General features: G+C 39.7%; 1 protein-coding gene across 1 annotated transcript; it reads right to left on the bottom strand.

Moving 5' to 3' along the window:
- Nucleotides 1-756: 756 nt before the first annotated feature.
- On the bottom strand, nt 757-16,528 carry tbx5a (T-box transcription factor 5a). Its single transcript, XM_034547085.1, has 8 exons — nt 16,385-16,528; nt 15,502-15,596; nt 14,060-14,179; nt 13,034-13,181; nt 6,879-7,031; nt 3,682-3,773; nt 2,067-2,299; nt 757-1,349 (listed from the first exon to the last, which is right to left on the bottom strand). Exons 1-8 carry the CDS (start codon nt 16,526-16,528, stop codon nt 757-759), a joined length of 1,578 nt encoding a protein of 525 aa, XP_034402976.1.
- Nucleotides 16,529-16,543: the final 15 nt, after the last annotated feature.

Raw genomic sequence — 16,543 nt, 5'->3', positions numbered from 1 at the left:
GAGATGGTGTCTCCTCAAAATGTCTGTGCATGAATAAACTATTAAATTGAAGTGCTGTCCTACTTGTGATCTTTACTGTCATCTCTCTCATAATGGCATTCAGATTGAATTATTGACATTGGTGTAAATGTACCCAGCTACAGGACTAATTTAAGAGCAAGCAAATTGAGCCACAACAAAAGCTCCCATCTGCTTATTCATTCTTTAAGTTATTGAAATTTGACTATAAAGTAAGTTAACTACAAAAAAGAAAAGAAAAATGAGAACTCTGGATAATGTGACAGAAGACAAACGTCTTGTTTTTTTTTGTTTTTTTACACAAACTCTGCACATGAATACAAAATAAGAGATTTTACACCACCACCCAAGAACACCATGAACTTGGGGACCGCCGGCAAAGCAAATCAACCTTTTTTGAGTTCTTCGGTGCAGTGTCTGAACTTCCACTGCGTTCACCTTCTCTGCACTTGAGCCGTCTTTGCACATGTTCTAGTCCAGCTCCTCTTTGTTCATGTTCATGTCATTTGCTTATAAGTGCAGATGCTGTCACAAGTTAAGCGATAAGATGCTGGCTTTCCTAATTCAACACAATCTTACCAATATCCACTGCTGTCTGTGAACCACTCGGATCTCATTAAGATGATCAGCAACACATCCTCTAAAAATATAAATATAAATTCATCTAAAACCTGCCTTGTTTTGGTCCTTTTTTGTTTTTCATTTTAATATGTGTATCTACTGAGTGTGACATAAGCTCTAACTGTTCTCGTTCCACTCTGGCATGATGCTGACGCTATGTACTGTGTGGTACTGGTGTGGCGACAGTGTACGTGGTATGCCGTGTGTATAGAGGTATTCGTTTCCCTGTAGGCCAGCTGCTGGCGACTGAATCCCAGCCCCAGGACTGCACTGGCGGCCCAGAGTCTGGTGGGTCATGGAGCTTTGGTACATGGCAGCGTGGTGGCCATCGCCCAGCTGCGGAGAGGCGTGGCCCCCAACCCCGCCAAGTCTGGACACCAGAGACCCTGAGGTGAAGTGAGCGGAGAAGTGCTGGTAGGGCAGCCGGTCCATCGGCTGCATGGTGGTGACGGAGCAACTCCCATAGGGTGAAACGCTGGCCCAAGTGTTGCAGCTGATGTCCTCCAAACTAGGAACTGGCTCAGCACCCTGCGAGGCACTGGCATACATACACGCCTGCCGCTGGCTGGATTCACTGCGGTAGGGCCCGCCGGCCAGGCCGAGGCTCTGGGCGTAGCCAACGGGACGGTAGTAATGGTCCTCCTCACTGGACGAGCTCTCCAGATAGGCTTTCTTATAGCTCTGCTCACCAGAGTGGCCGTCATCCTCCACTACAGGCAGAATTACAGAGTTACAGAACAGTGTTACTCAAGTGTTATCTTTAGGTTGTATAGAGTAAAAAAGTGCAGTCACTCCATGTCACTATGTCACAAACCTTGAAATATGAAATATTGTCTTTGATTACATTTTCAAAAGAAATAATTACTATTCTGCTCGTAATTAAATGCTAACCATGTAAAACAAATATACATGTCTTATAAAATGCACATTTTCAAAATGTACATGTTTGAGTATCTTTTTGGATAATTATTGTCCGTTTTGAACACATACTTTATTTTGTATGCGGGTTCAGTACCCGTTTTTTTAATTTTTAATTTAATTTGGTGTATACTACCACTATACCAATACACCATGTTCAGGGTCTGCATATGAACATGTTTCACTTTTGGTAAAATCAGGCATATTTATATATTTTTGTTTATTTATTAATGTGTGCTGTTCCTGAAGAACACACAAATACACTTTTAGCATAATTATGTATAAAATCAGTGTGAGAGTGGCCTTAATCTACTTGGAAAATAGCCATATGTATTATGTCCACATATATATAGATGGTACTTATACCATCTCCAACATCTGTGACCCTTACTAATCATTGTTACGGGTGCTTTATGGCCTAAAAGTATTTACCAAATTAATTAAAAATGCTCAGCTTGCAAAGACAACTAATACTGCAATATAACTAATCTCCCATATTTGTCTCCTACCTTTCCTCTTGATGCAGTGGTACTCCTGGCCGTGCTCATGTGGCACGGGGTAGGAGCCCGACTGAGGCAGCATGTCCTGTGAGGTGCTTGTGACCCCGTTCTCACACTGGGAGTACTGGGAGCTGAGTGCGCTCGGGGTGGCAATGCTCTGGACCTCCCCACTGAACGGGCTCTGGCTGGAGCCCACTCTCGGGCGCACTGTACTGCGAGGCACTACTGGATACTCCTTGGTACTATGTGCAAACACACGCAAACAACCACACAAATACATTCGTTAGTAATTATCTGTTCTAAAACTGTGTATTCCCAAAAATATCAATAGTTTATTTCTGTACAGTTCCACGTGTGGAAAGACAATCAACAACATTCCCCAGCGGTGGATCAAACCCACTTAGGACACACACAGAGAGAGGGAAACACTTCCCAGTGAAAACACCAGCATGTATTTCACTGCTATTAATCCATGGGATCTGTCAATAGATCATTTTTGCTGCTTTGGGTTCTTTGATTTCAGGGATCTGCTCAGTTGAAACAGTGACCTGGTTTTGCTATAAGCTCTCCCTTCAACATTGTAACCAAGAGCAGACGTGCGTAGCTTACTGTACTCGGCAGGATTGGACAATGGCATGCAAGATGGATAGCGTGGTTTAGACTCTCACCATGCTCTCTACATTTGCAGGTTTTAATAGGTGAAATGCATTTCACTCAAAACGTTGTATTAGATTGTGGCATGAACCTACTTAAAGTAACTTAACGTGTGTCTGACACCATCATCCAAGTCGTTTTTTAAAAAGCACTTGAAAGTACAGAAATCTCTTCCTGGATTTCCAGGGATTTTTCTCCACAGCATAAACCACGACATTAATCTGAAGTGCTTGATTACAAAGACCTTGATTCTGGGGCTTAGAATAAAGGTTATGGGAAGGGGGGTTGGATTTTAGCACCTTGTGAAAAGCCAAACAGCTTTTCCAGTTTTTTTCACCCAATGATTTGGGATTTCTACATTTGAATCGACATGTTTGTATCGGCTGCCCAAAGGGAGTGAAAGGGGGGGGGGGGGGGTTAAAAACCAGATATTCTACTTTGAAAATGTGTTTTCCGCGCAGTATGGACGCATGCTCCATCCCTCATCTGGACTGAATCATAGCGAGAGAGCAATGTGGTCGTGTATTGCCTTGGCTGCAGGACCAAGTCATACAACCAATTCAACACACACACACACACACAGACACACACACACAAGCAGTTGGAACATCGTAGAAAAGGTTGTCTGGAAGGGAGATGTTGCAGTTGTGTTTCAGAGGTTCTGCCAGATCAGCCATAAAAGTCTTAAGTCATAAAAAACTGGCCGAGGATCAAGAACTACACTTACGTCACTGAAAATAACACTCACTGAAAATAACACTCAGAACTGGCTTGCATTTGGGTGATTGAAGGATTACTGTAAAGTTGGGCTTGTTAAGTGACAGTGTGACCAGGATGTCAGTAATCCTTGAAACGTTTATCTCATTAGACATCATTTCGTTTTTGGTCAGTGTTTCCACGTTTCAGAGCCCAGGATCAATTAAAGAAATAGATCATGCATAACCCACTTTATCACGTTTTATATAGTTACCTTTGCATTCTGGACATCCGGTGTAACTCCATGTCATCACTTCCACGAAAGCCTTTTGCAAACGGATTGTTTTCAATCTTCAACTGGGTTATCTAAAGAAACACTTGGTTATATTACATATTGGTCAATGAAAGTAATTTGTTGTGCGTCAATTACAAGATGTTGTACAAGTTGAATATAGGCCAAATAATAACAACCAAATAGCATCAATGTTTTTGTCCAACAATGCGACATTTCAGTATCCGATATACTGTCATATAGACAAGTCTTCTTTAGCTTGAGGCTCATGTGATGACAGTATTATAACGTGATTTTGTAGAGCTGAGTTTTGAAGTGTTCTTGGATGAATCTAACTGCTCACAAGTTACCCAGGAGAATTAAATAATAGATCACATTTCCATAAACCTAAGATGCTTTTAGGGATCCTAAACTAAACAATTGAATAAATCATTCATCAATAAGACATATTTGCATCGCATAATTTATAATGTTACACAGTTAACTGTCTCCGGCTCAACAGATAGTTGGCGCATGCTTGCAAGATGCAAATACTGTGATTTATCATACAACTTGTTTTTGTAAAAATATCAAATGTGCAGAGAAACACCCTGAAATAGCAAGTTAATCCCAAAGAGGTTAAACACAATCCAGGGATATCCCTCTCATGAGCAGCGGTTTCTGGCAGGTAATTAGTTGGCAGCTTGTGTGCGCTTCCAGCTCTCTGACAAGACTGGAGGTTTGTCTGCACGCTGGCTGACACTCTCACCAAACCTTGTAAAATCTCTTGTGTGACACTTTGCTAGCTTCTTGTTAATGCGCGCAGGCTGGCATGAGCATTTACATTTGTTTCATCTTTTTTGAAAGTTAGAAATAAAAAAAAAGTCCCGTTGCACTCTTGTTACCCTCTGTGGGTCGTTCCAAGAAGAAATACAGCTAGACAAATAATTACTCATTCCAAAGTGATAGCCAGAGTTCAGTTTACAGAAAAATAAAATAATATATTTTGCAAAACACATGTGAGTTCTCTATACTGACTGGACTCGTGGAAAGAATCAGAGCACAGAATATGATTACTGTTTGAAATAATTTGGGAGTACTCAAGACAATCAGGCTTCATTCACAGCTTCAAAGACAGTTTTATTGACTGTGTCCAAAGATGCTCATTAAAATAATGGAGGCCTATAAACATATTTCCAGCCGCGTTTGGCTATTTTAGCCTATAGGAGAACTTTAAAATACTTAAAATAAAATGTATTAAATATAACTTAAATATAAGCTCTGGAGTTACTGGCCTTTCATTCTTGGCTTTTTATTCCTGAAGAGAAACATATTATTTCAGAAAACACAGTTTGGAAAAAGAGTGTTTTAATGACAGCAGTGACAGGAAATGCTCGAAACAAGACACGTTGGACATTTTCATTAGCTGAGAGTCTAACAGGTGAATTGGACACAGACCTTGCAGCACATATTACTTTGGCAGATGTGAGACTGTTTGATTAGACAGTTGTGGCAAAGGGCCTGCAAATCAGAAATGCTTGTTTTTCTGCAGGTCTGGAAAGCCCCAATAATTAGCCCGGGGTTACGATCTCAGGCCCCAATAACATGTTTGAAAAATAATGAATGGTTTTCTACAGCGTGTCATTCATTTGTGCTTCCTGTTCCCAGAAGCGCGGAGACGTCCGATTGGCTGCGCGGAGCTTTGGCCCCTCACTCCCATATTCCCCAAACTAAGAACATACAGGACGACATGTCTACATGATGTTGAACAGACGCTGTTTACACATATCTGTGTTCCCGAGAGTTACCCCCAAGAAATGCCTGCAGAGTCAATATTGAGTATTTCTGCTTCTTTTCCCGCAAGTCTAAATGATAAACAACTGTGAGGCTCCCTCTGCTCAAGAAATCTCACTCATGATGTAACTTTATTAAAAAGCCTTTTCTGAATTGGATGTGTGAAAAGGAAATCTCCCAGATTATCAGCTTTTACCCGCTTAAGTAGCAAAAACAGCGTAACAATTTAAATGTACTCTTTATTAACGTTATTGCCCTCACTGCAAAAACAGACTGGAAACCTCAGCGAAAAAGAAATAATTATATATATATATATATATATATATATATATATATATATATATATATAAAATGATTTCTTTATATATATATATATATATCATTATTTCTTTATATATATATATAATGGATAGTGGACATTTAAACGTGTGTACTTGTATTCAATATTACATGTTATAATATAATGTACTATATTATTTTAAAGGATTTTCAAACCAACATATCCGTTTTTTTGTGAACTTATTTTTGTGAACTTTTTGTTTCCCAACTGTAACAGGCAAAGGGTTATTTAAATACAAATATGTGGTATTGTGCATAGCACTTAACTCGGAGGTAATGTAGAAAACAAGTTAGCCGCGCCGTAACTGTAAAATAGACTCAAACACAATTGTAACCAAATAATTGCCCCCGAACTATTTCAAAAGGTTCACAAAATAAGTTTGATAAATTCGAACAATTATTCATCATATATCCCAAATAACGAGCTAAATGTATTATTATGAATTCATTTAATTATGACTCGGCGTCGATGCAGTTTATTTTGTTCCTCTGAGGTTTCTCCTGTTTATCTGCAGCTTGTCTCGCTCTACAAAGCCTGTTGGGGAAAAAGTCTCTTGAGGTCAGACGTCGTCTAGTCGGGTATCTGAAGTTTTCTCTCGTCTGTCATTGACTCGATGTGATAGCAGAGATTTCCAGCGGACACTGACAGTTTACTTTAACAGCGCCTTTCATTTTCTCTCCAGCAATCAGCAGATCCCGTTTGCCGTCAGAAAGCCGTAAAAATGGGCGAAACTGAATTGAACTCTTGCATGTGTGAAATAGATAATAACAACAATATTATTATTATTAATAGTAATGACGATGATGATCATGATAATACAAATATTAATAATGTATTATTATTAGTAGTTTGAATGGGAAATTAAGACTTGACATAAGTCTGCAATATAAACAATATATCGTTTTGTTTGTATTTGGAGTTCTGTTTATTTCCCCTTGTTTGCTATGTTCAAAACATTGTTACAATTAAATCACCTCGTAAAATACACCGTGCATTTAAAGTTGCAATAGTTAACTCTGTCACGTGACTGCAATGAAGACACACAGCTACATCCAAAAGGACTCACCTTGTGGTTCTGGTAGGACGTCACCGCGATGAAGGCCGTCTCGGGGAAGACGTGAGTGCAGAAGGCCGTGTTTTTGGAGCCGAAACCGTTATTTTCATCCGCCTTCACGATGTGGATCCTCGGCTGATACTTGTGCATCGAATTTAGGATGATCTAGAAAAAAAGAAAAAGCGAAGCCATAGTGTTAGATTATTGATTATGCGTGTCATCACAGCAAGACGCCCTTTCTCAAAATAAAGCTCGCAGAAGAGACAAAAAAAGAGACCGAGTCTAACATTAGACTTCCTTCGGAGCTGCTTGAAGTGGCGACGTCTGTGACGCGGAAACACTTATAGTTCCCCATACCTCCTTTTTTTGGGCTGCATGCATCAACACTTTATTTTTGTTACTTTTGAGGTGAAGGTTTTTTTTCTGCTCATGTGTTCCCACTGTTTCTACAAAGTCTTTATAGGCTAAGCATTCTAACCGTGTTGCAATACATTTCAGGGCTCAGTTTCAGCACTTTTATCATAAATGAAATGCAAACATTTAGGTGAACAGGTATGGGTGAGCTTAAGATAAAAGAAGGGGAAGGGGTTATTCAATGCAGAAAAGGGAGCACTTCATTTACATAATTTGTGCATGAATTCAGACATGTGAGGGAAAAAAACTAGAAGGCAACATACTTTATTAATATCACAGAGGCCCAATATGTTCAATTAAGATGAAGTTCCTCAGTCAAAGACTGCACAACTTAACTTAACTTTTTAGGACAAATTACTTGTTCGACTAAAACTTCAAACTTTTCAAACTTTTTAAATGCGTTTTAATGCTTTAAACAATCTTTCAAATAAAATTGGGCCACGTGCACTCTCATTAGTTTTTGTATATGGCCTGTGCACTTTTCTTCTAAGTAAGTAAGTAAGTTATATCCCATGTAGCCAAAACTCAAACTAAAGTTCTAGCTCCAAACTGTATGTTTAAGGATAATATTCACTATATTACAATTAAATAGTCTCAGTATATGATCAGTTCCAGGAGAGTTATAGACAGTGATGTCTTCTCTCTTGTTGCCCTCTAACCAGACTAACCTAGTTTATGCTAAGTGATGACTACCCGTGGCTAGCTTGGCGACATTAAGACGCAGTCCGCACAGCTGAACTTGAGCCTTGAACTTCTCTTTTGAGGCCCTCTCATCCGTGGGTCTTAAGTCTAATTGTTTTGACAGACCAGGGAGTCATGGTCTTCAGCCTCGAGGACATCTAATGGTTTTTATTTTCATCAGATCCATTTTACATTTCAAGATTGAAAAAAAAAAAGCCCCTTCTTAACTCCCCCTCCTCCACCTTTCTGTCCAATAGGCATTCCTCCTATCTGTTATCTTAGAGGTTGTTTTTGTACCTGCCTTTCACTGCCAACATGAGAGGACACAAGGGATCACCCTGACCTCCAGTACCTGTGGGGGCATCCTACAGCATTACAGCCATAAGCCCCAAGTCCTTTCTTAGAGCCAAGCGAACCATAGAAGCATAGAACATAGACGATACAATAGTCATCCATTATCAATTTCCAGCTGAACTTAATCTTATTTCATGGTGCAATGGGTTCTTGTAATGGGCAGAAACTGCCTGCAATGCACATCGTATATAGATGCAATATGCATGATTTAATGGAAGTTACTGGACCTTTCCGACAATATCAGCTGATTGCATCCCTTTGGTTGGATAAGCAGGCTGTTGAACAGTGGATGGATGACTTGCAGATGGAAACTCAGCGTTTGCAAATTTTACAATCGACCATAAATACAACTATTTGCAGGAAAGGGGTTTTAGGGCCGCATACTCTGCTCTGAGGTGAGAATAGTTTTACCAGAACTGAGTATCTAAAATTAAATCCTCCTGCTGTATTTGTAGCTCTGTTTCGGTTTCCATATTTAAGAGTGGGATTATTGATTCCTGCATTGTGAAGTTATGGCACTGTGCAAATTAAAAAATAACATATCCAGCTATCAAGCCGCACTATTGGATTTTTAAATTAGGCCATAACGTTCAGTGAAAAGAGCTTTTCCAAACGAGGAAAAGTAGGTTAAACAAAACATTTTCCCACGCATGCATTCATTAAGCGCTTACTTGAGGTCTGCAGAGATGAGTCCAAGATTGGACGAAACCACAACAATCAATGCAAACATGCCATTCACCACACTGCTTGGTTTTAGGAGCTAAACTGTCTGCCACTGAGACACATTAGAAGTTGCATGGAAATATCTCAATGCACATTTAACCCTGGAACAGTGCATGGTCCACTGAATGTGGGCTCCCAAAGTCCAGTATGTGTGTTAGTGTGGGGTGGGGGAGGGGGGGGGGGGGGTTGTGGTGGTAGGGGGGTAGCTGTGGACCACCCACTGGGGCCCCAGTGTACACTGTCTCCTTGGCCCAGCCGCTGCCCTGCCTGGTCCCTGTATCTCTGTTCCCCCCGCCTCTGGATGATAGTATTTAATGATCGTGAGGGATCACTTTGGGTCTCGAGCCGCTGCCCTTTGCTTTCAAGTTCCACCACATCAGAGAGTTTCCCCGAGCCTCGGGATCAGCAGGCTTTGTACACCATCATCTATTGCTCATCGCACACTGCCATTCAAATATAAACAGTGCGATCCTCACACTCCACCCTCCTGGCCAAAACATGTGTGGGAAGACAGGGAGACGAGTGCAGGAGCAAATTGAGGGGGGAGATAAATAACACTAAGAAATATTCCAGGAGTTGACAGGGAGATCAAAGCAAAAACTGCAGCTTGGTATGAAATCTGAGACAAAAACGAAATGATTTTTAGGAATTCAAATATAGAAAAAGGGTAGCACTGTAGTGCAGTGGTTTAAGATATACAGCATTTATAACGATATTTTATTATGCTGCATTTCAAGTTTTAAGCAGCACATGTACTTCTTATGCAGATTGGTCCCTTAGGGTGATGTATTGTTATATCCAGTACAATACCAATGGATTATTATGTTGCAGATGGTCAAAGTGAAGCTCATTGTAACTACTTGTTGTGCTGCTGAAGTCACTAATACACTATAGCTGTCAAATAAATCTAGTGCATAAAAACACACATTTCTTCATGAAATGTAATGGTGTAATAAAGTGGCTTAAACCCTAAACACTCAAGTACAAATAGCTTTAAATTGTATTATCACTGCACAACTTTCCTAGTGTTTTATTGGAAGTTACAATGGTATATAAAACCATTTTTTACACCATATTCAAAATGCATTATCTTCAACTAGACTTCAATTGTCAATGAAATAAACTGTATAGAGAAATGTACCTTTATCTTGAGACTTCAATGTCTAAAAAATTGTCAATTTGTGTCCATTTATTTCTGTAACCCATGACATATTATTTCTGCAATATTTCCCATGACATACGTCATTCAACAAGAGATGCAGTGATGCCCACGTCCAGCACTGTTTCTGCCTCAACATGACAATAAATATAAAGCTGCAAACCACAAACACACCGTTCTATTCAAAACTATGATCATGTTATTCAAAAAACGAAATCCTTTCTTACAAAACATATAAGTTTTAGTTGAAATAATTTCAGGGACAAGTTGACATATGCAACATTTGAATAAGAAATACAGCTGCACCATGAATGTGTAAACACTCAGGTTTCCCTTGTTTTCTATGAGACTCCTTCACAACAGTGAGCCCAGTCAGCTGAGAGAAGAATAACCGACTGCTTCTGGCCCGGCATCCTAAATTGGTCCATTCTACTTCAGCGATGTTTCGGTCCAATGCCTCATTGCGAGTAATTATAAATCATCTACAAGTTATTTCAAGCAGCTGGACCAACAAGCCAATGGAATATATTTCTGGCCAGCCACCAGCGTTTCATTTATGAATCCCAGGGTGCTGTCTCCCACCACAAAAGAAGGTGAGCCAGGAACCACTGCAGCCAATCAAAAAGGCACTTTAACCCAAAATGCACAACACTGCTTACATTCCAACTGAGCTCCAATTTCATTTCACCAGCTGGGCTTTCGCAAGGCTACAACCTGTAGGTGCCATGTGGATAGATAGTGGCCTGTGTAGAAATACATATTCACTCTCCTTTTAGATGAATCATCCACCTGATAGTACCTGTCGCGACGTAAATAACTGTCAATCTCAGGACTGGTGGTTAAAATAAACTAAACCGTATCACTTTGACATAAGACTTTTTTTTAGTGTTGCCTCTTAAGGCAAATAAAAAATATAATATGATACTTGAGTTCTTATTTTAGTATTGTGTGAGTTGTGTTTGGAGCATTTGAAAACAGCTTACTAATTATTGTAGCTCATGTTGTGCTGTTTAATTTGATGCGAAACATCATTATATTATTTTGTCATTATTTTCCTGGTTTTACCTGAACCCCACCTGCATCTAAAGGTTCAAAAGGTTTGTCATAGCAACACAAATTTACCTTTGCCTCATTCGTACAGATTTGAAACATATTCAGTTTAACGACTCAAATCGAGATTAACACTTCTAATAATTTGTTACTTTATTTAATTTCTTGTATTTTTCCACCTAATTTAACCAACTTCCCAAAAGCCAGAATAGCTATTGATGTTCCTTTTGCCAACCACATAAGTGTGTTTTTCCTTAATGACTGGGCCTATTAGTAACAGAGCTAATTGTGTGACTTTTCCGTTTCTCCAAGACATCTAAATTGGCCTCAGTGTGCCCATCAACTGAGAGTTTTATGGAAACCTGACGCCTACAGGCCCATTTGTTGATTAAGTAAGTGATGTTTTTTCAAGACAGAATCTCAAAAGCCTGGGGCTAGATAGTGGGTGCAGAATAATGAGGAGTTTAAGTTAGGAAATGGGTACCATATCCCTAACTGGTGGGGGGAGGTGAAGGAGGCGGAGGTGGGGGTGGGGGTGCCATTGCCTCTTTCCTTTTCCCTAAAAGAATGCCCAACTGCCCCCCTCTTAATATGACTGCCAGGAGTTCTATGACTTTAATGCACCGAAGGGGTGCTATAATAGACCTATTAAGTACCAAGTAACAAATAAAGTCAAATAATGATCTGCATTATAGGTCGAGACTCAGAAATTCCTGTTTTTTCTCAACATCTCATGACTCATTCATCATGCATACCAGTGAATTACTTAAAAAAAGGATCAATTATATATTTAAAGTTTTTGAAATGTAATCAAACATTTGTTTTAATTGTTCTTGGAGTTGATCTCATGTATTGTTCTTTTAACTCAATTTCCCTGAGTTTAATTGTGTTTTCAATGAAGAATTAAACACCATAATACACAGTTAATTTATAAATGATATAGACTGTCAGTCAATAGTGTTTCTGATATTTTAAAATTTATCTTTTTGCCCTACTCTTTTTTATTTGTTTACTATAGTTTCAAAGAAACTCCACAAGCAATTTCTCCTGCGTTTATACATTCTGAGCAAAGGTCTCTATCTTTGGCAATGTGCATCTCAAAGACATAATTATTTCAGGGTTTGAAAAATTAACATTTGAAAGAGCAAAACATTAATAAAGAAAGTTAAAGAAAGAAAGAGAGAGATAAACATAAACAAGAAAGTAGGAAAACCCCAGAATACACATCAGTGACTTTAAAGAGCCTGGTGCTGGAGTGACTTCGGTCTGTTCGATGTATAACTAAATGTAGAACTTTCCACTTCAAAATAATGATCTAAAATTATATTAATATTAATATTAACAGGAATATTACTATTGCTGTTAATATTAATTATTATAATGATCGTTATAATAGTTGTAATAATTATAATAATAATGATGTAATTATAAAGAAACAGTTGCACACTGTAACATTTTGTCCTATTTCAGATTCAACTCTTCAGCTCTTCATACATAGCTTGTGCATACATTTTCATATATACAAATGCATATAGCTTTTGCATTGTTTTTAAATTAAACAAGGAAAACAACAATAACTTGAAGTTCAGCAGTGGAAACCAGTCCTTGATGTGCAAGTAAAAGGTGATAAAGATGTTTTAGTGACACTCCTTCCTGCTGAAGTGCCACTGGGCAAACACAACAAGCAAAACAGAAAAGAAGTGCAGCACTTTGATCCGCGCAGCCGCAGGAGAGATCAGAGCACGCACAGCCCTGCGGTTAAATAGTATGCATGATAGGCACCTACGTGTCCGAACGGGTCCAGGTGGTTGTTGGTGAGCTTCAGCTTCTGGAAGGAGACGAGCTGCCTCATCCAGTGCGCCCCCGTGGCCGGAGAGTCCGGGTGGACGTACAGCCTGCCGGGCATGGCGGGCTCTGCCTTCCCGGTCACAGACCTGAATCAAAGCAACAGTCACACTGTAACACCTCGGACATCAACTACACCGGCCCCAAAGGAGGTGGAAGTGGTCTTTAGTGTAAAATGATCATCACTGTTATGCCGTTATTTCACTATGAAAATGTTGAAATTATGCCGAAGGATATCCGAATTTTATCTTAAATAGTATCAAAACTAAAAATATGAAACAAAAACGACCAATTAGTAGGAGGAGATTGTTGCGAACCTCTCAGGCTAGACAGTCCCTAGCAGCAGGACGTTTACCTCCGGGTCAAAACATATAGCCAATGACTTATTTAAGTTAAATAATCAATGTTATAATAGAATATGATACTTTGATAAGTTAGTTCTGGAGAGCCAGAGGTCAAATTAGAGCTGGCACACAATGTTTTAAAACATTAGATCAAGAGGAGTCCCAGGACACGGGTTGGACAGGTCATTATCGGCAGTATTGGCATGTGATTATAAGGATCCCCTCATTAAAAAGGCGCTGACCCAAACAAGGCATTCCTGGCCAAGTTTGGAGAGATCGACATGAATCTAAACAAATAACCCGGATGCCCCACTGTGAAACACAGCCGTGCTGCAGTGCACACATGGGCAGGTAGAGCAACAGCAACACAAAGTCATCATCAACGGTTCAACAGCTCCGGCGGAAACATTTCTCCCTGCTGACAAGATTTCTTTGGCAAGAAAATACACAATTCATAATTCGCAGGAAATGAATATGTTCACCTCCGATTGTCATTTATCAGGACAACAATATGACATTTCCTGTTTGGAATCAACTCCAGAAAGAGAATAAGCCTCCAAAACTACAACCCACATTATTATTCTAAAAAAAATCCTTTCTTTGTGTTATTATATTTTACATACCATTTATTGTCGGCGAATTTGTATCGATGGTCGTCCGCAGGAACAACATCCATCAGGAGAATATATTTAGTTTTGGGGTTTAATCCTGTGACCTTCACTTTGAAGCTGGGGAACATTCGCCTGTAAAGGACAACACACGGGTTATGGCGATATATGGAAGGATATTTCTGCCAAACAGTGAAAAAAGAAGGCGACATGCAGTCAGAAATAGACCGTGATGTGTTTTCACGATTTCTACTCGAAAACGATTTCCAGAAATGTTCAAACATTTGGCGATTTACAAAACAATGTGAATGAAAACTAATGTGTTTTCCTAATAAAGGTTATGACTTTTTTATTATTACAATTTGCAAACTAAATTATAATACAGTCGGCTCACGTGAGATGGTTTGAAATGTCAATGAAAAGCCTACATTTGCTTTGGAGAGGTAACAACTATGTTCAGGGCGTTGGGCCTGAGAGGGACCTGCCCAAAAAAAACCTTTCACTGTGGGACACTTTTTGGTTTGTTGGTAAGATCCATTTAGTAAATCATCTAGATAGTTGTGAGCTGTCATATTGTAGAAAAGCACATAATGTGAGTAAGCCTGGGCAGTCTCATAAGTCAAAGGAACTTCATGCCAAAAACACGAGAGAAATGACTGACGGGAACATAATGGAGACTTTATGCAGCTCTGTGAAAACAACTCTCTTCTGCCCGACCCGGAGCGCACAGTGAAATGTAGCTGTGTTCACTATAAATATTCATCATTTATAATAGCTACAGCCATATGAGCCAGAGGGCACTATGACAGGAGCAGACACCCGCGGTCATCATACATATATGCACGTTTACGCGCGTGCAGACGAGGGCTACTTCGACTCGATGCATTCTGAGGGCAACTGAGAAGCTCACAGCGAGGCATATGTACAATCTGTGAAACACGGTGTTGTCACGCGAGAATGGTGTCACACACACAGACACACACACACACACACACACACACACACACACACACACACACACACACACACACACGCACACACATGCAGGGAAAGTGTTGCAAAAGGCAGCGTGTGCTCCGACTGAGTTTATTTGACTGGAATGAAAGAAACTTATTTCGTGGACAGTTGTGTGTCCGTTTGCGCTCTCAGTCTGATTGGTCGATAGTATTGCAATTCCCCAGCAGGGCCACCCAGACTAAAATGTAAAACGTCCACCAGATGCTCGGTGGTTTCTCTCTGGTTCCTCACAGTGTATATTTCCAATCTCCTCAGGCAAGAAAAATTCCGGCCATGCCGGATGCCGGCTATAGGATGTAAATTCCAGGCCTACATATTCACAATAATTACGTGCATGGGTAGAATTATCAGAAAACAGTGATGCAGACAATGACCCCACCCCCACTTGTCATGGTTAGTGTGTCATAATAATGATAGATATTTTTATATTGTCCTCTTACCGTCCAGCTTTGGTGATGATCATCTCCGTCCCCACCTCGTCAAACTTTACCCAGAGTTCCCTCTCGTGCAAGTAGACTTTTATTGCCTCCATTCCCTTCAAAATAAAGCATGTTAGTGTCCGACGTGCTCACGGGATTTCTGTAACAGGCATACTTCCATTTCTCGCAGAGGTGTCCAACATGGTGTTGAGGCCTTCTGAGTTGGTCAAATAGCATGTTTTTAAAAACATCTGTTTTCAGCTGCCAATGGCTATATTATTAATGCCAGTAAAATATACATTTTCTTCAAGAAACGTGCACAAACTGCATTTGTTGTGCATTTAAGTCAAATAAAATATATAATAAACTAGTGTGTAACTTTTGAAGTAGTTTGAGATTCTGCCATTGTAGTCTTAAACCAGTTGGGCCTTTAGCAGGCACATTTAAACTACACATAACAAGACCAGAGTTAGTGTCTGACGACTAACGCTATAGAGTATTAGTATAGTCTCATTTTAATCATACACTTTTGTGTAAAAACAAACCAAATTCCTTGGAGAGGTTTCTGATGTTTCACTCCTCAAATAAATGTTGTATAAATCAGTTTCTCTGACCAACAAAGTGAGACAACGAGTATAAGACAGACCAAATAAAAAATAAAAAGTTACATTTGTCTATCTAAATATTCTTAGAATATGTCAAATGAATCCATCCCAATAACAGACAATTTTCTTGAACATTTCAAGAAACTGAAATGTGTATATTTTAACACCCACATCTACATATATAATACTAGTTCCGACGACTACATACATTATTATTATTATGTATTTGTGTACAGTGAACGTGAGTGGAAGCAGCCTGAAGCAGTGAGAAGTGAGGCCTACAGATGACGGACACTGACCTGCTGAATGTAAGTAGTCTGAGATGATGGGGATTTGCTTGAGGTTCCGTTCTGTTTCTCTGATTTATTATCGGACTGTAATTCCCTTGAATCTGAACCACCAGGAGAGTTCTCAAGGGCAAAAGCCTCCTCTTGGTCCGCCATGACCGGTGCTCCGAA

Source organism: Cyclopterus lumpus, chromosome 12 (genome assembly GCF_009769545.1).
Source record: "Cyclopterus lumpus isolate fCycLum1 chromosome 12, fCycLum1.pri, whole genome shotgun sequence".
Lineage (NCBI taxonomy): Eukaryota > Metazoa > Chordata > Actinopteri > Perciformes > Cyclopteridae > Cyclopterus > Cyclopterus lumpus.
The sequence above is the reverse complement of the archived record's forward strand: the minus strand, read 5'-3'. Positions and strand labels throughout refer to the sequence as shown.